Source organism: Microcaecilia unicolor, chromosome 3, assembly GCF_901765095.1.
Source record: "Microcaecilia unicolor chromosome 3, aMicUni1.1, whole genome shotgun sequence".
Classification (NCBI taxonomy): Eukaryota; Metazoa; Chordata; class Amphibia; order Gymnophiona; family Siphonopidae; genus Microcaecilia; species Microcaecilia unicolor.
In genome coordinates this window covers 292,037,150-292,061,788 of record NC_044033.1, presented here as the reverse complement: position 1 = coordinate 292,061,788, position 24,639 = coordinate 292,037,150, and the positions used below count along the sequence as shown (strand labels likewise).

General features: G+C 47.3%; 1 protein-coding gene across 1 annotated transcript in view; it reads right to left on the bottom strand.

The window, feature by feature from the left end:
• The window catches only part of AAAS (aladin WD repeat nucleoporin), a 249,575-nt gene that overhangs the window by 52,851 nt on the left and 172,085 nt on the right, over nucleotides 1-24,639 (bottom strand). The window contains 2 exon segments of the mRNA XM_030198169.1: nucleotides 3,733-3,800; nucleotides 5,651-5,744. Of these exon segments, the coding sequence (XP_030054029.1) occupies nucleotides 3,733-3,800; nucleotides 5,651-5,744 (162 nt within the window).

Below are 24,639 nucleotides of genomic sequence, written 5' to 3'. Positions count from 1 at the left end.
TCCCAGCCCTTCCTGCCCGGATGGCACGGGCTCGACCGCATTGGCGCTGAGAAGGGCGGAGAGTTCCTCTGCAAGTACCTGCTTGTGCTGGAAGCTGTAAGACTGAGCTCCCGGTGGACAATTTGGAGGTTTGGAGGCCAAATTGAGGGTGTATCCTTGCCGGACTATTTGAAGAACCCACTGATCGGAGGTTATGAGAGGCCACCTTTGGTGAAAAACTTTCAACCTCCCTCCGACTGGCAGGTCGCCCGGCTCTGACACTTGGATGTCGGCTATGTTCTGCTGGAGCCAGTCAAAAGCTCATCCCTTGCTTTTGCTGGTGAGCCGAGGGGCCTTGCTGAGGCGCACGCTGCTGACGAAAGCGAGCGCGCTGGGGCTTAGCCTGGGCCGCAGGCTGTCGAGAAGGAGGATTGTACCTACGCTTACCAGAAGAGTAGGGAACAGTCTTCCTTCCCCCAAAAAATCGTCTACCTGTAGAGGTAGAAGCTGAAGGCTGCCAGCGGGAGAACTTGTCGAAAGCGGTATCCCGCTGGTGGAGCTGCTCTACCACCTGCTCAACTTTCTCTCCATAAATGTTATCCGCACGGCAAGGCGAGTCCGCAATCCGCTGCTGGATCCTATTCTCCAGGTCGGAGGCACGCAGCCATGAGAATCTGCGCATCACCACACCTTGAGCAGCGGCCCTGGACGCAACATCGAAGGTGTCATACACCCCTCTGGCCAGGAATTTTCTGCACGCTTTCAGCTGCCTGACCACCTCCTGAAAAGGCTTGGCTTGCTCAGGGGGGAGCTTGTCCACCAAGCCCGCCAACTGCCGCGCATGTGTATGCTCGTGTAGAGCTGGTAAGACTGGATTTTGGCCACGAGCATAGAAGAATGGTAGGCCTTCCTCCCAAAGGAGTCTAAGGTTCTAGAGTCCTTGCCCGGGGGCGCCGAAGCATGCTCCCTAGAACTCTTAGCCTTCTTTAGGGCCAAATCCACAACTCCAGAGTTGTGAGGCAACTGAGTGCGCATCAGCTCTGGGTCCCCATGGATCCGGTACTGGGACTCGATCTTCTTGGGAATGTGGGGATTACTTAGTGGCTTGGTCCAGTTCGCCAGCAATGTTTTTTTGAGGACATGATGCATGGGTACTGTGGACGCTTCCTTAGGTGGAGAAGGATAGTCTAGGAGCTCAAACATTTCAGCCCTGGGCTCGTCCTCCACAACCACCGGGAAGGGGATGGCCGTAGACATCTCCCGGACAAAGGCCGCAAAAGACAGACTCTCGGGAGGAGAAAGCTGCCTTTCAGGGGAGGGAGTGGGATCAGAAGGAAGGCCATCAGACTCTTCGTCAGAGAAATACCTGATGTCCTCCTCCTCCCACGAGGCCTCACCTTCGGTATCAGACACAAGTTCACGGACCTGTGTCTGAAGCCGTGCCCGGCTCGACTCCGTGGAACCACGGCCACGGTGGGAGCGTCGAGAAGTAGACTCCCTCGCCCGCACCGGCGTAGCTCCCTCCACCGACGTCGTCGGGGAGCCTTCCTGGGAGGCGACCGCAGTCGGGAGACCTCACCCCGGGCAAGGGGCCAGCCGGCGCCTCACTCGACGGTACCGGTGGCGCAAGCACCCCCGGTACCGGAGGGGAAGGGCGCAACAGTTCTCCCAGGATCTCTGGGAGAACGGCCCGGAGACTCTCGTGCAGAGTGGCTGTGGAGAAAGACGTGGAAGCCGATGCAGTTGTCGATGTCAGAGTCTGTTCCGGGCGTGGAGGCTGTTCCGGGCTGTCCATAGTGGAGCGCATCGACACCTCTTGAACAGAGGGTGCGCGGTCCTCTCGGTGCCGATGCCTACTGGGTGCCAACTCCCTCGGCGACCCAGAGCTCTCGGTACCGATACGGGAAGGGGACCGGTGTTGATGCTTCTTCGACTTCTTGGGACGAAGCATGTCACCGGAGCTTCCCGGCACCGACGAGGAGGACGTAGAATCCAGCCGTCGCTTCCTCGGGGCCGAGGCCGAAGAGGGTCGGTCTTGGGGGGCTGTACCGCAGGAGCCCTCAGGGTAGGGGGAGACCCACCCGAAGGCTCACCGCCACCAGCAGGGGAATGGACAGCCCTCACCTGCACTCCAGTCGAAGCACCACCGTCCGACGACATCAGCAGAAGTGGAGGTCCCGGTACCACCGACGCCGACGCATCCCTCCGATGTCTCAGCCCCGATGCAGAGGGTCGATGCCTCGATACACTCGATGCAGTCGTGGCCGAGGACGGAGGTCTAGACGCTGACAACGTCGATGCACTCGATACTCCCGGTGCCGATGCCGACGAAGAGCCCGAGAACAAAACGTTCCACTGGGCTAATCTCGCTACCTGAGTCCGCTTTTGTAAAAGGGCGCACAGAGTACAGGCCTGCGGGCGTGCCCAGCCCCCAGACACTGAAGACACGACGCGTGCCTGTCAGTGAGCGAGATTACCCGGGCGCACTGGGTGCACTTCTTGAAGCCGCTGGGAGACTTCGATGACATGGGCGGAAAAATCACGCCGGCGAGATCAAAACTCGTAATTGCGGTAGGCACCAAAAAGAGGGGAAGAAAAAAATTCGACCCGAGGCCTGAAAAGGGCCTACCCCGAAGACGAAAGAAAACTTACCGGGGCAAAAACTGGAAATAGCGGAAAAGGAAAAAGACCGAAAAGGTCCTTTCCCGAAATCCTTTTTTTTTTTTTTAGTTAGCGAAAGTCAAAAATAGATGCGCGAGGTCGACTTAAGGGGCGCGAACGGCGTAACATGACCGTACCGACCGCGGACAAAAGAAGACTGGCCGGCACGAGCCGGTTTCGGGCGGGAAGACGGCCGCGCATGCGCGGTGCGCATCGGCGCGCGAGGACTAGCAAAGGCTTTTGCTAGTGAAGATTCTGATTGGAGGGGCTGCCGTGGACGTCACCCATCAGTGAGAACAAGCAGCCTGCTTGTCCTCAGAGAATATGATCTCTGTAACACAACAAAACTAAAGAACGCAATGGACATAACACAACTCTTCCGTTGTATGATTCCCTAGTGTGGCTGGGACACATGAACTTTATCTTACCACAACATCACTTTGTATTTGTTTACACCGGATTCTGTAACATTGAGCCTACAAACAGGTGGGAAGATGTGGGATATAAATGTAACAAATAAATAAACCACTTGCCTGGATTGGTCTAGCATGGATAATAAAGAAAAACAGTGCTTGCAAACCTAATATATGCATACACAGGAGGAACTTGTAATTTTACCCAAATTAAGACGACAATTTCTAGAGGATTAGGGCTGTGGTTTGCATTTATGTGCATATTTTAAAAAATATGCAGCTAAATAACCTTCCAAAATGTATGCATGGTAAAGATCAGTTGTACTGTAACTGCATAAATTCACTGGGCTAATTTTCAAAACTGAAGTACAAAATTTAATTTTGGAAATTTGCCAATACCTACACAGAGAAAAATGTAAGCATTTTTTTTTTGTTACATTTGTACCCCGCGCTTTCCCACTCATAGCAGGTTCAATGCGGCTTACATATTATATACAGGTACTTATTTGTACCTGGGGCGATGGAGGGTTAAGTGACTTGCCCAGAGTCACAAGGAGCTGCCTGTGCCTGCACTGGGAATCGAACCCAGTTCCCCAGGACCAAAGTCCACCACGCTAACCACTAGGCCACTCCTCCACTCAGTTACAAAATACCCCTTATCTATAACAGATCATCTTACCTTTAATAATCACAGCAAGACGCTGTCCACTGGGATCCCATGTCATAGAATGAATCTCCCCTCCTATCCTGCAAACCAGAAGCATGATGTCATGTTGCAGAGTCAAGTGTTGTGGGAATAATGGTGATCCATAAAGATGGGAAGGATCTTTCACAGTGCAGTTCACATCTCTTCATTTCCATGCCTAATTAGTTTTTGTTTTTTTTACTGGAACAATTTTATCCTGTTGTATTATGTAATTTTCTTGTAACTTTGCTAGCCACATTGAGCCCGCATAAGCTGGGAAAATGTGGGATACAAGTGAACCAAAATAAATAAATAAATAAATACCAAGCTCTGAGCGAAGACCTTGGTTTCTAGATTAAAATTGCTTTACAGCTTTGCTAATACATGAATATCAGTTGAATTTAATCCTGGGATGGCAAGCAATATGATGAGTCTTATTGCTAATGATGGTTGGGGGGGCACAAAAGTAGGGTTTGCTTTCATTTCTCCTGTCAATTGATGTTGAGAAAGCCTTTGACAGGATGGAGTGTGGGTTTATGATGGCTGTATTACATTTTACAGCCAGTACTAAAGCAATGTACACACACTCTCATTCTAGGGAACAGTTAATGGGGGCTTGGGAAGCACACACATTAACCAGGAGGATGAGGCAGGGTTGCCCCTATCACCCCTATTGTTCACCCTGGCAACAGAACCACTGGCAGCAAGGGTTAGAGATAAGGACATTTTGAGGATTCTAATGGATGGAAAACAATATAAGGTCTCACAATTTGTTCACAGTGGGGAAATCCAGCCTCTATCCTTATCCTGGTTATGGAGGAGTTACAAGAGAGTTTGGGAGATTTTCTGGTTTTAAAGTTAATATGGCTGACCTGAAATCCCAAATGATTCTCTCCCTGATGAAGCAATGGTGGATACTGGCTGTAGATTCTCTTTCCATCAGGCCTCTTCCAGCATTAAATATTTGAAGGAAAGCTTGCTGCAGACCTACTGGCTCTTTCAGTACAATCATCAGTCCCTTTTTAGTAAAATAAGTACAGACTGCAGAGCCAAATTAATGCATAGGCAACTAGGCACATGCCTAGCACCCCAATATTTAGGGAGGTCAACACTTATGTGCTCAGGATTTAGGAAGCCTGGATTTTTCAGGATTCTACAGACTTATTAATTGTCTGAAGCCAGCAGGATAGCTATCTGGATATTACTTTAACCCTCTATAATTCTCCAGTCCTTCCCCATTCCAGTGGGAAGGATGTTCTAGTCACAAGGAGGCGGGGTTGAGCTGGGGGATGTTCTTATGAGTTCAAGTGCCGTTGGGGAGATAAAGGTCTGCAAAGGGTCTTGGAGAACACCAATGGAACCAGTGAGTATCTTAGATGTGGGTTGTTGAGAAAGAGTATGAATGTAAAAGGAATGGGTGAGTGTGTGTGTGTGAGGTGTCCGCTGCTGCTGGTTGAGAAAGAGCTGACAGCAAATGCAAGAATGTTACATGACGGTGGGTACAGCTGGTTGTGGGGGCATTAATTGAATGCACACATGAGGAAAGCACCAGAAAGGGCAAATCACATGAAACTATTTTGTTTCTCTACCTCCATCCACTGGTTGAAGGACATAATCCACAGATTCTACACTGATCTGGTGAGGACATTACATAAAGTTATCTTATATTCTGACTCAGTTAGCAACTAAGCAACAAGAATATCATACTCATGTTGCACTTCCTTCACTGCAGCACTCTTAACCCAGTCAGCCAGGTTTTCAGGATAGCCATAACAAATATATACAAGATAGAGCTGTAAACAATGGAGTGCATGTAAACGTCTTGTACGTATTCATTGTGGATATTCCAAAACACCAACTTGCTGGGCGTGTCCTGAAGACTGGGGTTGAACTACAAGGTCAAGAGTCTCACCTGACCACTCCATCCTCTGTCTCGAAAGTGGTTTCTGACAGGTCAGCCAGGACTGTGGCAGTTTTAGCTCCTCCCACCTGCCCCTGTAGTTCTCCTAAAAAGGAATACACAAGATCATTAGAGAAACATATAGGAAGGTTTCCAGAAATGATTTTATAACAGGTGAAATCCAAAAAGGCACCTGTTTTACAAAAGCAACCTAGGCACCTATATGCCTTTATAAAATAAGCACCCAGATGCTCCAAAGTTGGTGTAATTCTGTGCATGAAAGTTACATATGTGCACATTTTATAAAATATGCACACACATTGCAACTCCACATTTGCTCTGACCAAATTATACATCCTGTGAGCACCTATACACAGCATGCACACCGTCTTGTTCCTGCAGGTACTTATACATATGTAAATGCCCATTTTTTTAATTTAAAAGACTTTACATGTACAAAAATTTATGTCTTGAAGATTAGCCTTAGAAGGTGAAATTTATTCTTGTGGGCATGACAACTTCTCCCACTCACCAGCATGGCAGCCCAGAGAGAAGACTCCTCAGAGACACCCCGAGGCCTGCAGACCCAACCATTCTCTGCTCAAGGGCTACTCTGCTGTGCACTTACTGGTTTACTTTTGGTTTTAACATATTTGTTTAAATTAAATAACTATTACATAACCTGTGGGCAGCTCTGCCTGTTCTCTGCTCTGAGGCTCCAAAAAGGGAGGGGGAATGTATCAGCCACTCAAAAAGCATCAGTCTGCACGAAAGGCCTCCAAGCAAAGAAGGCTACAAAAGCCTTCAAACTCAACCTGGGAAAGGACCATGGACATAATTTTGGAGAGACTAGCAGCCCCAGGATTCAACCAGAAAGACACCAGTCATGGCCTCAATTTGAGGGAGTAAGACTGCCCCAAAACAAACAAAAATAGCTGCACTAGTCCAATCTGCATCATCTGCTGGAGGTAGAGAAATATTGGTTTGGACTGGTCTAGCTTCTGTAAAAAAACAAAACAAAAATAAAAAAAACTCAACATGCAATTGAAGTCTGCACAAAAATATGGAATAGTCTACCTACAATAGTTTGCTTAACTATTCCTTATAGTTCTTTTCAAAAGGTCTAAAACTTATTTGTTCACTTCTTAATCTTATGATCTCGGGAAAGTCGCTTAACTTTCCATTATCTCAGGAAAATATCTACTGTACCCGAATGCAACTTGCACTGAACTACTGAGAAAGACATAAGCTAAATCCAAATCTAATCACACTCTGGCTCTAGTATAACAGTACTACAGAATTTCAGGGGACAAGGGGACTTATTTACACATGTACTACACCACATGAGGCAGAGATTAAACAGTTGTTCTTATGTAGTGGGTTCTCAAACCACAAACAATCTGCAGATTTCACAGCACACCTTGAAGAAAGAAACAGCATGATGGCTTTAACATCAGTTCCACTTACTTGGACGTGGCAAGACCCAAAAAACCACAGCAATCATAACGTTAGCCAAGGAAGCCTAAGAGAATATAGAACCTGAAGAGTTTGACGATAAATGAGTGAGAAGATATTACATTGGTTTAATAACAGTCTCCGGGAAAATATGAATAAAGTCGCAGATCCATTCTGAACTTTAAACGTTTAAAAATTACTATTTAAGCAGTTACATGTTTGGAATTCTATAACTTTTATATTTTTTCACATAAAAGGATGTGGTTTGGACTTTGCATTACAAATTGTTTGCTCTGATTCATCTAAACCTTGTGTTTTGTTTCTGGTGACATTAGTCATGTTTATCCAGAGATGCTTACATATATTAGGGTGGGTCTCTGGACTTGTGCTGTCCAATTCAGTCAAAAAATGTTCGAATCGGTACAATTCGCTTCTTTCAAAAAAAATTGGTTTTTCAATTCAATTTGATTCGATTTAACTTGATTGAAATAGTGAGGCCCACATGATAATATTATAACAGGGTAAAAAACAAAACAGGCAGCAATTAAACAAAGGCAAACTTTATTATGAGCACGCCATGCAGTGTTACATCGTGTAAAAAGTGAAGTTTGGTCAAGTCCTACATCTTCCAGTTTTTATTAAGAAAAATCATTTTGTCCACTTTGGCTGGCTTCAGACAACTGCATCTTGCAGCTGTTTATTGTCCAGAAGCAGAAACAATTCTTTCTGAGGGCACAGAGGTGGCTGACATACACAGAAACATACTGTTCTTCAGATATAGTTGTTGTGGCTTGCTCAAAAGTCTGCAAAACAAACGAGTTTTTGGGCAAGATCACCTTTCTTTGTGATTTTATTGCTGCTGCTCAAAGCTAAACCAATGGGTTGCTTGCCCCTGAAACATGTTCAAAACAAAATAATCCATTTGTGTATCTAAACTTCTACAAAACAGATGAAGATGTGATTCCATGTGCCCCAATAAAAGGAGAATTTAATTCTACTTCCATTTAATTTCAATATATTCCATCATCTTTATAACACCAGGCTTCCCAAGGCAGATTACAACAACAGTTAAAATAAACCCATCAGGAAACAGGATATCCTCACTGAAATCTGGCCATCTGTATTATATAGAAGAACAGTGATGAAAAATGGGTAGAAACTACAGAGTTTATAATTGTTGTTTCTACTAGCTACAATACTGTTTTAGTGATATTCAATTGTTATTTCTTTTCTCCTCCACCTGAGGCACTGCCTATCCAACTGAAACAGTTTTAGACTTGTTACAGATGTGGACCAACAATAAAGAATGACAACGTGAAAGCAGCAGCTCATAGGTTTGCTTGATTTGTTTTGAGCAATGATGGTTGCGCGGGGGAGTAGACACACAGATTAACCAAATTGGCTTACTTGCTTACAGTGGACTAGATAGGTGGCTCACTTCCACTCCTATTAAACCTCCTTACTTGGCTTGCTTGGCTCGGCTGCTGGTCCTGCCCCCCGATGTCAGCTCCTGTTCCGGCTGCGTGCCAATAGAAAGACTTTCTTGCCTCTGCTAACAGAGAGACCTTGGGCAGCTGCAGTGGCTTGGGTGACAGCGCGTGGGGAAATCCTGGATCGGAACTCACGATTTTTTTCCCAACAAATCAATTCGAATCATGAATTGGACAGCACTAATCTGGACTGATATAATGGGATTAAAGGAAAGAAAATTAGCAGGTAAGTCCTAATCGATTCATCCAAAACGAATCAACAAATCGATATGAATTATAAATTGGACAGAAATACTCTAGATTGCTCTGATGGGATTAAAGGAAAGAAAATTAGTAGGTAAGGCCTAATTTCTCCTTCCTTAGTGTCCTCACAGACCAGTCCAGAACCTAAAAGATGTATCAAAGCTGTTCCTAAGACAGCAGAGATGCCATAATCTCTGCTCGAATCATCTCAGGGGCCGATGCTCAAAGCTTACTGGGCTTTTAACATTCTGTTTTGACCAATTTCAGCTGGTTTCAGCTGGTTTTGCAAATAAGTTACTGGTGTGCATAATGCTCAAAGGGTTTCAGCGCAGCTCTTACTGCTTGTGAAAGCAGCGACTGAAAACTAGATACAAATATATTAAAACAAGCTCATTCGTATTAAAATGATCCTTCTGTGCAATGCACAAGGAAGCACCTACCTGTAGCGTTCAAAACTTTCCAGTAGGTCCAAGGTGGCGTTGTATGTGAAAGGTCAGTTTCTTGGTGGTCTGCATTTAATAGTATCTGCACTGGTTGCCATACAAAAAAAAACAGAAGACAAGCAAAAAAGGTACTTTGAAAAAAAAGCAAAAACACATAGCAAAATTTTTTTATAGGTATATTAAAAGCAGAAAGCCGGCTAAAGAATCGGAAGGGCCGCTGGACGACGGTGGTGTTAAAGGGGCGATCAGGGAAGACAAAGCTGTAGCGGAGAAATTAAATGAATTCTTTGCTTCGGTCTTCACCGAGAAGGATTTGGGAGGGATACCGGTGCCGGAAAAGGTATCTGAAGCAGACAAGTCAGAAAGACTAAATGATTTCTCTGTAAACTTGGAGGATGTAATGGGGCAGTTCTGCAAACTAAAAAGTAGTAAATCACCGGGACTGGATGGTATACATCCCAGAGTATTAATAGAGCTGAAAAATGAACTTGTGGAGCTACTGTTAGTAATATGCAATTTATCCCTAAAATCAGGTGTGGTACCGGAAGATTGGAGGGTGGCCAATGTAACGCTGATTTTTAAAAAGGCTTCCAGAGGAGATCCGGGAAATTATAGAGAACATACAAAAGCATGGGCTACTGAGACAAAGTAAGCACAGATTTAGTGAAGGGAAGTCTTGCCTCACAAATCTACTACATTTTTTCGAGGGGGTGAACAAACATGTGGACAAAGGGGAGCCGGTCGATATTGTATATCTAGATTTTCAGAAGGCGTTTGACAAAGTGCCTCATGAAAGACTCCAAAGGAAACTGGAGAGTCATGGGATCGAAGGCAGTGTATTATTATGGATTAACAGCTGGTTAAAAGATAGGAAGCATAGAGTAGGGTTGAATGGTTATTATTCTCGATGGAGAAGGGTAGTTAGTGGGGTCCCTCAGGGGTCTGTGCTGGGACCGCTGCTTGTTTAACATTTATAAATGACCTTGAGATGGGAGTAACTAGTGAGGTAATTAAATTCGCAGATGACACAAAGTTATCCAGGGTCGTCTCGTCGAGGGAGGAGTGTGAAAGATTACAAGAGGACCTCGTGAGACTGGGGGATTGGGCATCCAAATGGCAGATGAAGTTCAACGTTGACAAGTGCAAAGTGATGCACGTGGGAAGGAGGAACCCGAATTACGTCTATGTCATGCAAGGTTCCGCTTTAGGAGTTACGGACCGAGAAAGGGATCTGGGAGTCATCGTGGATAGGACGTTGAAATCTTCCGCTCAATGTGCTGCGGCGGCTAAGAGGGCGAACAGAATGTTGAGTATTATTAGAAAAGGGATGGAAAACAAGCATGAGGATGTTATAATGCCGTTATATCGCTCCATGGTGCGACCGCACCTGAGTATTGTGTTCAGTTCTGGTCGCCTCATCTCAAAAAAGATATTAAGGAATTGGAGAAGGTGCAGAGAAGGGCGACGAAAATGATAAAGGGATGTGACGACTACCTCATGAGGAGAGGTTAAGAAGGCTAGGACTCTTTAGCCTGGAGAAAAGGCAGCTGAGGGGTGATATGATAGAGGTGTACAAAATAATGAGTGGGGTAGAGCGGACAGATGTGAAGCATTTGCTTACGCTTTCTAACAATAATAGAACCAGGGGACACAAGATGAAATTAGAATGTGGTAGGTTTAAAACAAATTGGAGAAAGTTTTTCTTTACTCAGCGCGTGGTTAGACTCTGGAACTCATTGCTGGAGAAGGTAGTGACGGCAGCTGGCCTTGCTGAGTTTAAAGAGGGTCTGGACAGATTCCTTAAGGAAAAGTCCATTGATCGTTATTAAATTTTGGGGTTTTGCCAGTTTTTGGGGCCTGGATTGGCCACTGTTGGAGACGGATTGCTGGGCTTGATGGACCTTTGGTCTTTTCCCAGCATGGCAGTGCTTATGTAATTATGTAACCAACAAGAATGACGTACGCCTTTACAGCAGGGTCTAAATAGCAGTTGCCGCCATTTTCAAATCAGGTTCTCTTTTTATTTATTTGTTACATTTGTACCCCACATTTTCCCACCTATTTGCAGGCTCAATGTGGCTTACATAGCACCGTGGGGCAAAAGCCTCCTCCAGTGAAGAAACAAATATAGAGTGATGTTATTTTAAATCAAATAAATATGTAAAGACACATTAAAGAAACACAGAGAGGGAAGTTATATAAAGTTCATAACAAATTTGGGTTTCTTTGAATTGCTGGATTCAGGTAATTTTTCTCTTGTTCTGTATGTTATTTTATTTCTACTTTTTTTTCCTGTGTAATGGAGCACATCTACCCGATGATATGGCATTAAGTTTCCAGTTCGTAAAGCTGTTAATATAGTCCATCTTGCGCAAGATCTGCTGGAGGCCTGGTAGAGTTGGTTGTTTCCAAGCAGCAGCAAGCGCCAATTTGCCAGCGACAAACACATAAGCAGCCAACTGATGCGTAGACGATTTCACTTTTCGAGGTCTGGCATGTAGAAGGCAATACGCCATCTTCAAAGGATATTGCATCTTTGTTAGAGCGAACACAAAGTTCAATATTGCAGTTCAGAACTCTTAGGCACGTGGGCAAGTCCACCAAATATGAAACGTCACCCTTGTTAATATGTGTTACAACTTGAGACCCCTCCACTGGAATAGTGGTGGGCCGAGCTCTATAGCCTAAGCTGCTGTAAAACACTGACTAGGCCTGAAAATCTGATGATGGCCTTGCAGCTGAGTGCCTGCGGAAGCAGGACCGGTTGGCAAGCCTTATCAGGATCTGGTGTGACATTCAAATACAGTGTAAGGGCCAAGATGGAGGAATTAATGGCTAAAATAGTAAGAAGTTAGGTTCATAAAATGGAGTCTGATTTTGGAAAGATGGCGTCCTGCTCATGAAACATGAATATTGGTCTCTGTATCTCAGATAAGTTGTTTACAACTCAGGAAGTTAGTTATGAAGAAATAGGTGAAAGGAGGGAGGAATGGGGATCCGATCTGCGGTTAAGCTAACTGTCAGAAAGTATGATTCACATATGAAAAAAATTGTGTGCCCATGGGCAGGAGAGGTTATTTAAGATCTGCAAATCTAGGCGGAGTTTGGAATTTTCCCCAACTCTACCCAGAGGGCAGAACAATGGTCGGCTAACCTAAGATCTTGACTGATGAGCGTGCCAGATTGATTGAAGTTCCAATTGGTGAGAATAAAGATAATTTCTAACACTTATTCTCCTAGTCTGTGCCTAAATTTCTTGACTGCATATCTATTTCTCTGAACACACCTATACAAATAGTGTTCACATAAGCAAGGAGGCTCCTACTCCTTAGTGCATTATGTGGGAGAATAGATGCCCTAAGATACACTTAGACACCAGGAGTCAAAGCCGAGGTCCTGGGTAACAGACTTAAAATGAGCCTTCTGAAACCCACTCTTCACCTCCGTGGGCATGGGTCCCCCGGAGATCTAGAGAGGGTACATTAAAACACCCTCCAGGCCACATTGACGCTAGCACAAGGCTGAACTTCCAGGAAACATTTTGGATAATTGCTTAGGCTTATAATACCATCAGGTTACTAGATATCGAAACTTTAAGTAAAGATTTAAATATATGTTCCCATTGCCAATATTCAAAGGAAGCACCCACTGCAACTTCCCACTTTGACAGGTAGTAAATAATTGGTTTATGATAAGCTAAAAGGGCCCTATATATTTTATTTATTTATTGCATTTGTATCCCACATTTTCCCACCTATTTGCAGGCTCAATGTGGCTTACAAAGTTTTGCTATGACATAGTCATTCCAGGATCACGGATACAATTGGTAATGTACAGGATATCAGATACAACTGGAAATACAACCCCTATTTGCCCTGCTCACCATTGCCCACTCCAAAGATGTCTCATTTAAACTCGGCTCACCCTTGGCTCGTCGAGCAATAAAATCCCGCACCTGCTGGTATTGAAATGCATGAAGATCCGGAAGCCCGTATTCCTCTTAATTAACCTGAAATGATATAAATTCTCCTTCCTCCCAAATTTGGCCCAGTGTACACAGACCCATCCTCTCCCAGGAGCGAAAGCAGGGATCTATAGTCCCCGGGGCAAACTGTGTAGCAAATTGAATATACATGTGTAAAAAATACTTTCGCCCAGGAAAAACTTTTTTCCGGACTGTAATCCAGATCAACAAGGGCCAGCGGAGGAATGGCGGGGCTTCATAAGCTACCTTTCTCAAGAGTTGATCCGGCAACCAGGGAATAGCCCTCAGAGGATAGGGGGCAAGCACTATTTGCTCAATGGATTGCCATATCTTACCCGACCCATGGAGCCACTCTGCCAAAATTTGGAGATGGGCAGCTTGATAATAATCTACAAAAGATGGGACACCCATTCCCCCATGCTCAAGTCTCTGGAACAGCACCTCTGCTCGCACTCTGGGTGGCCTCTTTTTCCAGATATAGGAGAAGACCTTTGGCCTCAGGCCCTGAAAAAACTGGTCAGGCAGAGAAATAGGAAGAGCCATAAACAGATAAAGCAATTTGGGGAGTACTATCATCTTGACTGCATTAATAAGGCCCATCCAAGAGATTGTCAACCCCTCCCAGCGGTCCAACTCAGAGAATACTTCACGCAGTTTTCCCCGGAAAATTTTCATTGAATAGATCAGCTAAGTCGCGTGTCAAGTTAATCCCCAGGTAACGAATAGATTTTTTTGCCTAACAAAAGGGGAAGGTAGATATCAACAGGTAAGTTGATATTCAGAGCTTCTGAATTCTCCATATTAATCCTAAAACCCGAAACCTGCTCATAGTGCTGCAAAATAGATGACAATGCGGGAAAAGACACATCCAGTCTAGTTAAAGTTAAAAAGATATCATCTGCGAACAGCAGGACTCGTGTTTCTAAGCCATCTACACTCAACCCCATGACTTCCGAGTGTTCCCGAATATAGCAAGCCAGGGGCTCCACCATCAATGCAAAAAGCAGAGGCGACAAAGCACACCCGTCTAGTACCTCTGTTCAAAAGAAATGAGGCAGAACTCCAGCCATTAACCTTCACTGAAGAACAAGGCGTCGCATACAATAGATGGAGCCAAGAAAGAAACTGATCACCAATACCTACTTTTTCTAAAACTGCAAACATAAATGGCCAGTGCACTCTGTTGAAAGCTTTTTCTGTGTCTAAGGAAAGCAAACCCTGGGGGACTTTAGCTGATCTAGCATAATATATGAGGTGAAGCACCCGCCTTATATTATCAAAAGTTTGTCGACCACTGATAAAGCCCGCCTGATCCTCATGAACCAAAGAGGAGAGATGGCATTGCAGACGGGTGGCTAATATCTTAGTAAAGATTTTATAGTCAACCCCAAGTAGTGAAATGGGACAATAAGATCCGCAACTTAGGGGGTCCTTACCTGGCTTCAATATTACTGAGATAGTTGCCAGATTCCAAGTTTTTGGTATCGGCTGGCCTTCACTAAAAGAATTAAACAGATGCAATAGCAGCGGGCTCAAGATTTTAGCAAATATCTTATAAAACTTATTGGAGAATCCATCTGGTCCCAGGGCTTTGCCTGGAGATAGAGTGCGGATCGCCTGAAGAATCTCATCTAGTTCAACTAGACGAGATAATTGGTGTTGAGCCCCCGCAGACAGCACAAACATCGTGACTTGATCCAAAAATGTGGAGACAGTCTCCACCGAAGGATCAATATCAGTATAAAGATTTTCGTAAAATTGCTGAAATAATCTTTGTATGTGCAACTGCTCCGACGTTACTATGCCCTCCTTAGTTTTAAGACTAGAGACATGATTCCACAAGGCCTGTTTAAGTTTATGAGCTAAAAGCTTACTAGATTTATTGCCGAATTCAAACTGGCACTGTCAAACTTGTTGCAGTTGCTCAGCAATGTCAGCCAATTGTAACTCATGTAAGTCATGGAGCAATTTATGTAGCTGCTCTAGTAGTAATGAAGAATTTTGCGAGGCCTTCCGGTGCAATGACCTCTGAACTTCTAGCAGTCTTTTCCGCAGTGCGTCCTCCACTTCCCTATGCTCTCTCTCTGTATGTGTGTCTTCAAGGCTATAAGGTGGCCACGTAGGACCGCTTTTAATCCATCCCACTAAACACCCATTGAGACCTCCCCATTATCATTGATTGAATGTACTCCTTGATGTGATTTTCTAATTGAATAACATACGACATTTCTGACAGGATAGTCATCTAAACGCCATTCAGGTCTGGCTCTCTGCATCACTGGAAGACTCAGCTTTAGTACTACAGGGCTATGGTCTGACCACGTGCGGCAGGCGATCTGATGTTCCAGGATCACGTGAGCAAGCTCTACATCCCCCAACCAGAGGTCGATACGTGAAAATGACTGATGAACTTGCGAAACGTAGGTGTATTCCCGAGTGACAGGATTGGCTTGTCGCCAAAAATCTGACACCTGCCATCGCGCCAAAAATGCACGAAATAGTTTGCGATCCCACTGTGCATAAATCACCTTTTTGTTAGAGTTATCTAAGGTAAAATTATGTATCATACCTGATAATTTTCTTTCCATTAATCATAGCTGATCAATCCATAGACTGGTGGGTTGTGTCCATCTACCAGCAGGTGGAGATAGAGAGCAAACTTTGCCTCCCTATATGTGGTCATGTGCTGCCGGAAACTCCTCAGTATGTCGATATCAAAGCTCCATCCGCACTTAGAGAATTACACCCACAAAGGGACACTCTGCCCAGCTCACCACCGCCGAAACGGGGGAGGGGAATTAACCCAGCTCATCCCCACACAAGTGGGGGAGGGGAATCCGTCCAGCTCATCCCCGCGGAGAGGGGGAGGGACACCACCCCGCCGATGCGGGGGGGATCTGGCTTATCCTGCAACCGCAACCGCGGGAGGAGCTGACTGACCCTAACACCGCCGAAGCGGGAGGGGTACAAAGCTGCCCTACAGCCGCACGAAGCGGGAGGGAGTGCCGGCAGAATTTAAGTCTCAATCCAGCCCCGTAAAACGGAGGGGAGAGGAATGCAGCAGCTCACTGTAACACAAACTCGTCTCAACTCTTGAAGAATCCAAGTGAAAAAACTTTAACACGAAGTCCTCCTGAAGTAACTGAAGACTAAACTTGAACCTAAAATTCAACCAGAATATAAACAGTACAGATATCTGGGAGGGGCTATGGATTGATCAGCTATGATTAATGGAAAGAAAATTATCAGGTATGATACATAATTTTACCTTCCATATCATCATGCTGATCAATCCATAGACTGGTGGGATGTACCGAAGCAGTACTCACCCAGGGCGGGACATTGAAATCCCTGAACTCAACACTGAAGCTCCAAACCGGGCCTCCGCCCGAGCAGCCACAGTCAAGCGGTAATGTCTGGAGAAGGTATGGGCCGACGCCCAAGTTGCCGCCTTGCAAATCTCTTCCAAGGAGACGGACCCGGCCTCTGCCATCGAGGCCGCCTGAGCTCTAGTGGAGTGGGCCTTCAACTGAATAGGCGGCACCTTCCCCGCGGCCACATAAACCGCTGCAATGGCTTCCTTGACCCATCTTGCCACTGTAGGCTTAGCAGCCTGCAGACCCTTACGAGGACGTGCAAACAGGACAAACAGATGATCCGACTTCCGGAAATCATTGGTCACTTCCAAGTATCTGATGATGACCCGTCTCACATCCAGATATTTGAGAGCAGAATACTTTTCTGGGTAGTCCTCCTTACGAAAGGAAGGGAGACAGAGCTGCTGACTCACATGGAAGCGAGAAACAATCTTGGGTAGGAAGGAAGGCACTGTGCGAATAGTCACTCCTGCCTCAGTGAACTGCAGAAAAAGCTCTCGACAAGAGAGCGCCTGGAGCTCGGAAACTCTTCTGGCTGAAGTGATAGCCACCAAAAAGACTGCTTTCAACGTCAGGTCTTTCAGAGATGCCCTCGACAAGGGTTCAAAAGGCGGCTTTGTAAGGCTCTTAGCACCAGGTTGAGATTCCACGCAGGCACCACTGAGTGCAGAGGAGGGCGCAGGTGATTAACTCCCTTGAGGAAATGCACCACATCTGGCTGCGAAGCCAGGAAAGCACCCTTCAGGCGGCCCCTGAAGCAAGCCAGGGCCGCTACCTGGACTTTCAGGGAACTGAGCGACAGGCCTTTCTCCAGACCTTCTTGCAGGAACGCCAGTACTGAAGAAATTGGAGCAGTAAATGGAGAAAGTGAACCTGCTTCACACCACGCTGCAAAGGTACGCCAAACCCTGGCGTAAGCTGTAGAAGTAGAGCGCTTCCTCGCTCTAAGCAGAGTGGCGATGACCTTGTCTGAGAAGCCCTTCTTCCTCAGACTCTGCCGCTCAATAGCCAGGCCGTAAGACCAAAGGGGGAGGGATCCTCCATCACCACGGGACCCTGATGTAACAGGTCCTGCTCCACTGGCAGTCGCGGAGGTTCGTCCACTGAGAGCCTGCTCAAGTCCGCATACCAGGGACGTCTGGGCCAATCCGGACCCACCAGGATTATCCGGCCCGGATGCTTTGCCACCCGGTCTAGCACCCTGCCCAACATGGGCCAGGGCGGGAACACATAGAGAAGCTCTTGTGTCGGCCACTGTTGGAGAAGAGCATCTACTCCCAGGGTTCGAGGGTCCCGTCCTCTGCTGAAAAAGTGCGGCACTTGGCAATTGGCCGATGACGCCATCAGATCTAGGCTCGGCTGGTCCCAGCGCTTCGTGATGTCCAAGAACGCCTGAGCAGATAGCTGCCACTCTCCGGGCTCCAAGGTATGGCGACTGAGAAAGTCCGCCTTGACCTTCATGACTCCGGCAATGTGGGCAGCTGACAGCTGTTCCAGGTTCGCTTCCGCCCACTGGCATAGATTCATGGCCTCCTTGGCTAGAGGGGCGCTCTTGGTACCTCCCTGGCAGTTGACATAGGCCACAGCCGTGGCATTGTCCGACAGGACCCGTACAGGCTTCAACGCCAGTACCGGGATGAACTCCAAAAGCGCCAACCGAATGGCTCTGAGTTCCAGGAGGTTGATAGACCACTTTCCCTCTGCAGGAGACCAGAGCCCCTGCGCTGTCCTTCCCAAGCAGTGGGCTCCCCAGCCCGACAAAGAGGCGTCCGTCGTGACGACAATCCACTCTGTGGTCACCAGAGGCATTCCTGCAGACAACTTGTCTGTCTGCAGCCACCAGCTCAGCGCCTTGCGCACTGCTGGGTCCAAGGGAAGGCGCACAGCATAATCCTCCGACACCGGAGTCCAGCGCTGCAGCAGAGAGTGTTGTAGTGGTCTCATATGAGCCCTGGCCCAGGGCACTACTTCTATCGTGGCCGTCATAGAGCCCAACAGCTGCACATAGTCCCAAGCCCGAAGAGGAGAGGCTACTAGGAACTGGTCCATCTGAGCCTGAAGCTTGACAATCCGATTGTCTGGCAGGAACACTCTGCCCACTTGGGTGTCAAATCGAACTCCCAGATACTCCAGGGACTGAGTTGGGCGCAGCTGGCTTTCCTCCCAGTTGATGATCCACCCCAGGGAGCTCAAAAGAGCAACCACCCGGTTCACAGCTTTGCCGCACTCTGCATAAGAGGGGGCTCGGATCAACCAGTCGTCCAGATAAGGATGGACTTGTAGTCCTTCCTTCTTCAGGAAGGCCGCGATGACCACCATTACTTTGGAGAAAGTCCGTGGAGCAGTAGCCAACCCGAACGGGAGGGCTCTGAACTGGAAGTGTCGGCCCAGTACTGCAAAACGCAGAAAGCGTTGATGAGGAGGCCAGATGGGAATATGCAAGTACGCTTCCTTGATGTCCAAGGATGCCAGGAACTCTCCTGCCTTCACTGCCGCTATAACAGAGCGGAGGGTCTCCATGCGAAAGTGCCTGATTGACCCCTTTGAGGTCGAGGATAGGCCGTACAGAACCTCCCTTCTTTGGTACCACAAAGTAAATGGAGTAACGTCCCTTGCCAAGCTGATTTTCTGGCACCGGAACGACCGCACCCAGGCGGATCAGATTGTCCAAGGTCTGCTGCACTGCCACAGCTTTGACCGGAGACTTGCAGGGAGAGAGTACAAACCCGTCTCTTAAGGGTTGGCAGAACTCTAGCTTGTAGCCGTCTCTGATGACTTCCAGCACCCAAGCGTCTGAAGTTATTGTGATCCACTCGCCCAGAAACGAGGACAGCCGTCCTCCAATCTGCACTGGGGCGTGGACCAAGGCCCCGTCATTGGGTACGAGACCCTAGGGGAGGACCGGAGGGAGCACCTCCGGGACGGCGGTCTCTGCGAAAGGAATGCTGCTTGGGGGAGAAGTTCCTCTTGAAGGAAGAGGGGGCAGAGGAGCCCGACCTGCACGGGCGGTACCGACGGGCTTCCTGAAACCGTCCTCTGGAGGTACCGGGGCGAGCACTAGCCCGAGCCCTGACCTCTGGTAACCTCTTGCCCTTAGACGTGCCGAGATCGGTCACGATTTTGTCCAGCTCGACCCCAAAGAGCAGCTTGCCTTTAAAAGGCAATCTAGCCAGGTGGGATTTAGAGGCGTGGTCAGCAGACCTATGTTTCAGCCAAAGCCACCGCCGCGCAGAGATTGTCTGAGCCATGCCTTTAGCTGAGGCCCTCAAGACATCATACAGCAAGTCTGCCAAATAGGCTAAGCCCGATTCCAGGGCCGGCCAATCAGCCCTCAAGGAATGATCCGAGGGGGAAGCCCGCTGCACCATAGTCAGGCACGCCCTGGCCACAAAGGAGCCGCAAACTGAGGCCTGCAAACTTAAAGCAGCCGCCTCAAAGGACGACCTTAAGGCCGCCTCCAATCTTCTGTCTTGGGCGTCCTATAGGGCCGTGCCACCTTCCACCGGCAACGCCGTTTTCTTAGTCACCGCAGTGATTAAAGAAACCACGGTAGGCCACAGATAGGCCTCACGTTCACTTTCAGGCAAAGGATAGAGGCGGGACATAGCCCTAACCACTTTAAGGCTCGCTTCCGGGACATCCCACTGAGCCGAAATTAAGGTGTGCATGGCATCATGCACGTGGAAGGTTCTATGCGGGCGCTTCGTCCCCAGCATAATGGCAGAGCCAACAGGGGCTGAGGGAGAGACGTCCTCCGGAGAGGAAATCTTCAAAATGCCCATGGCCTGCATTAACAGGTTGGGCAAATCCTCTGAGCTAAATAGCTGCGCTGCAGAGGGGTCATCCGCTCCATTCGAGCGGGGATCCGTCTCCTCCAAGGAATCCGCAAAGGACCGTTGGGAGAACTCAGATACGCTGCCCTCATCTACATCGGAGGAGACAAAGTCCTCCAAGGCCTGGGAATCAACCCGAGGGCGTTTACCTCCGGGGGCCTTAACCTCTTTACCAGACGAGGGAGCAGGGGCAGCGTTTTGCATAAGGAAGGCCTGATGCAGCAGCAAAACAAACTCGGGGGAGAAACCCCGCATACTGTGCACTTCCGCAGCCTGGGCTACAGCCCTAGACGCACCCTCAACCGGCGCTCGCAAGAGCGGGGGAGAGACATGCTGCGCATCCAAGATGGCGTCCGGCGCGACACTCCGCGAAGGAGCCGCGCGGGAAGAACGGCGCTTAACTTTAGCCGCTTTTGTGCCGTCGCCCAAATTAAGGGCGTTCATGGCATCAATGTCTCCCACCTCAAGGGCGGCCCAAGAAGAAGCCGTCCGAGCCGCGTGGCCGGCCAATATGGCGGAGGCGAGCCGCGAGGGATGGGCGTTTATGGCGGGAAAAACCGCCACACCGGAGGAAGGACCGGGACACTCATCGGTCACGAAACTGTCACCCAACAAGGGCGAATCAGACTTTAAGACCCCCGCATCCCCTCTAGAAGCGCACACGCGATCCGGGGAGCGACTCTTTGCGCCCTCGCCCTCCGACGCCATAGGCCACGTGGAGACCAATCGGGGAACCCCCTGCCCACTATAAAAGGTAAAAATTACCTGCTGTCCGCTCCGAGCTGTAACGACCTGGTGTCCCAGTGAGTAGCTGCAATAAACGTTTAAATAAACGTCGAAATAAACGCCTTTAAGGACGTTCAAAAATTTTTTTTTTTTTGCTTAAACGGAGCCAGCGGGAGGGGGGAGAAAAGGAGGGACCTGGCGCCACCAGGTTTGCACTTGCTCAAGAAGAGCCCTCAACCCCAGGCACTCAACAAAACCTAAAAATTAGGCTTGGAGGCCTAGCCAGAGCTGCTGCTGTGTGTGACCACCACCTGCTGAGATAGAGAACATACTGAGGAGTTTCCGGCAGCACATGACCACATATAGGGAGGCAAAGTTTGCTCTCTATCTCCACCTGCTGGTAGATGGACACAACCCACCAGTCTATGGATTGATCAGCATGATGATATGGAAATAAGGATTGAGAGTTAAATTAAAATCCTCCCCAATCAGCAAGAGGCCTACTTTATGTTTTAGCAATATCTGGTCTAGCTAATGAAAAGTCTCTATGATCAGCATTAGGCCCATAAACATTCAGCAGAGTGTATTTTTGAGTACCCAGAGAAATGATTAACAGGAACCGACCATCTTTATCCCTAACAACTTTGTCCACCTTCCAAGGGCAGGATTCACTAAAGACAGTAAGAACCCCTCTAGTTTTAGTACCATCTTTGTTAGAGGCAAAGTATTGATAGGGATATTTGGGATGTCTACAAAGTGAATCATGAGCTGGCTTTAAATGCGTTTCTTGAATTAAGGCAATATCTATCTTCAGGCGTATCAGCTCCCTGAACAACAGCTGGCGCTTCATAGGAATATTAAGGCCCCTGGCGTTTAGAATTACTAAAGTAATGTCAGACATCTATATTCAGATCTAAGGAAATAGAATTACCATGAGTCCCACCACCTCTAGCATGCCCAGACCCCTCCTTCCAGAACCGTCCCCCCACCAAGATACTAGTGTTATAGTTAATCCCCTTATAATTTTTAATACTCTTTTCCCCCATCCCCCCCACATCCACAACATTAAGATCTTCCCTTACACAACAACAGAGAGGTATCAAATAGAGAAAGTGAGGTATTCTCCCTGGTCCCCTAGGCTCCTACAACAACAGAGCATATAGTAATGAATATGTATTATTCCCAACGATTCAACTGAAAGACACTTCCCTTAAAACAAGTCACCCTCCAACATAACAGTAGAAGACTTATAAGCTAAACTGATTAGAAATCACAGCAAACCTGTTCAGGTAAACAGTCCATCTGATTTTTGACGTTGTAAATGTTTATGTCCCTTCTCAACTCGCTGCCACTGTGGACGTGCAGGCAAGGAGACCGCTCTGGAATTGCTTGGGGTTGCTGAAGTTTCCTTTGAATTTCTCTCAGGTAGAGCCACTCGGGCATCTTCTATAGATTTAACCTGAAGCTTGCGGCCATCTCTGTAGAAAACCAGGGCAAATGGGTGTCGCCAACGGTATTTAATACCCATTTCATGGAGCTTCAAAGTTACTGACTTCAGTTCAGTTCTTTGCTTCAAGGTGGCCGAAGCCAGATCTTGATAAATCTCGATAGTATAAGAGTTCCATTTGAAATTGTAAGCCTTGCGAGCCGCTTGTACTATCAGCTCCTTAAGTTTAAAATCCTGGAAGCAGGCGATGATGTCCTTAGGAAGATTCCCTCTGGCGGGCCCTAGGGCTCTATGGGATCGCTCCAGTAGGATCGCTGCGGGATCAATAGTCGTGCCCGCCGCAGCAAACTGGCAATTTGCTGCACCACTGCCTTACAATCCTGATATAGCGATACCTTCAGGCAACCCCCTGAAGCGCAAATTTCGCAGATGGCTCCGATTCTCGAGATCTTTGATCAGCGAGCTGCCGAAAGTCCGCCTGCGCTGCAACAAGCCTCCGGTCCATCAAACTCATCTCCTCCGATTCTCCACTTCTTCCATCAGTATTCCCAGTTCCCGGATCTCACCCCGCAAATCCGCCCCTACGGCCACCAGATCAGAACGGACTGCCTTTAGATCTCCTCTAATTTCCTGAAGCCATTCTTTAAATTCAGGAAAAGGCACTATTTCCGAATGTTCAGGATCCGCGTTAGATACAAACAAGTCTCTCAGGGGTCTCTGGCGCCGGGCTCGCCACGCGGTTGCACCTGAAAATCCATATTGGGACAGGTCTGCTTGTTGGTTCATCTCCAAAGAGGGGTAAACTGATTTTCCTGACAATCTGGACCGAGCTCCCTTGATTGCACCTCAGATGGTATTTGTTTGTTGGGACAATAATTCAATTGAACCAAAAGGGGACCAGGAGCTTGTTCTTCAAGTGACCATTCCACTCGGTGACGTCACTTCCTCTCTTCATGCAGATTTTCTGTGCATCTCATTTGCATGCAATTTTCTTTGAGCATCGATTGCTATTCCTCGTTCGGTTAGTTCAGCCACTGCTATAAATGCATGCAGCTATTAATGATAACTTTTGAGCATCAGCTCCTCAGTCCCAAACACTGTATAAAGTTGTGCTCCAACCTGGAGCTGATAATGCCTTACAAATATAAGGAGGAATAATTATATCACCAGTCTGCAGTTGTGAATCGAAGTACTGCTTGCAACTCTGCTCACAAGTTCAAAACTTCTCTAGTAGGATGATGTCACTGAATGAGAATGATACTTAGTGCATCAGCTCTGTACTTCTCCAGCTAAAATCCATCTGAATTTTGGCCATCTGACTCTAATTAGCCCCTTAAGCATCTCGGTTGTGTTGTACCTGCAGTTGGTCACGAATGGTGATGAGTCTTAAAAAATGAGCAATTCATTTGGCAGAATTCTCCTATGGGGGCGCTCCCCTTAGCAAAAAGGGCAGACATTAACATGGCAGCTGGGCCCTTGGGCCAACAAAGTCCAACACCGAAACAGAGGTAATTGGAGAGCCGCACCACAGCAGGTGAACCACTGCTCAAGGTTAAAGAATGGTTGCTGGAGATTAAATCAGATCTCAAGGCAGTGAAGTCTGAACTCACATCTCTAGGAGTAGACCTCCAGGGAGAGAGAACTGAGCTGGGTCAGCAGATCAAAGAATCAGAACTCCACATCAAGGAGCGCAAGGACTCCATACAAAGTCTTGAAAAATATCTCCAAGAGACAAAGCAAACACTATATGAAATGACTAAAAAGCTGTAAGACCTGGAAAACTGGAGTCACCACTGCAATCACTGCTTTTGGGGCATACCCGAGGGCCCAGAGTATACCGACTCTGAGGCGGTAGTTCACAAAATAGAAAAAACATTTATAGTTGGTAATAACTCATTACAAAAAAAATTTGTAAATTTACTTTATTTCATTATTACCACATTACGGAAGGATAACTAAGAGCAGAGTGTGATCAAATTACAATAATAGAGAGTATCATTCC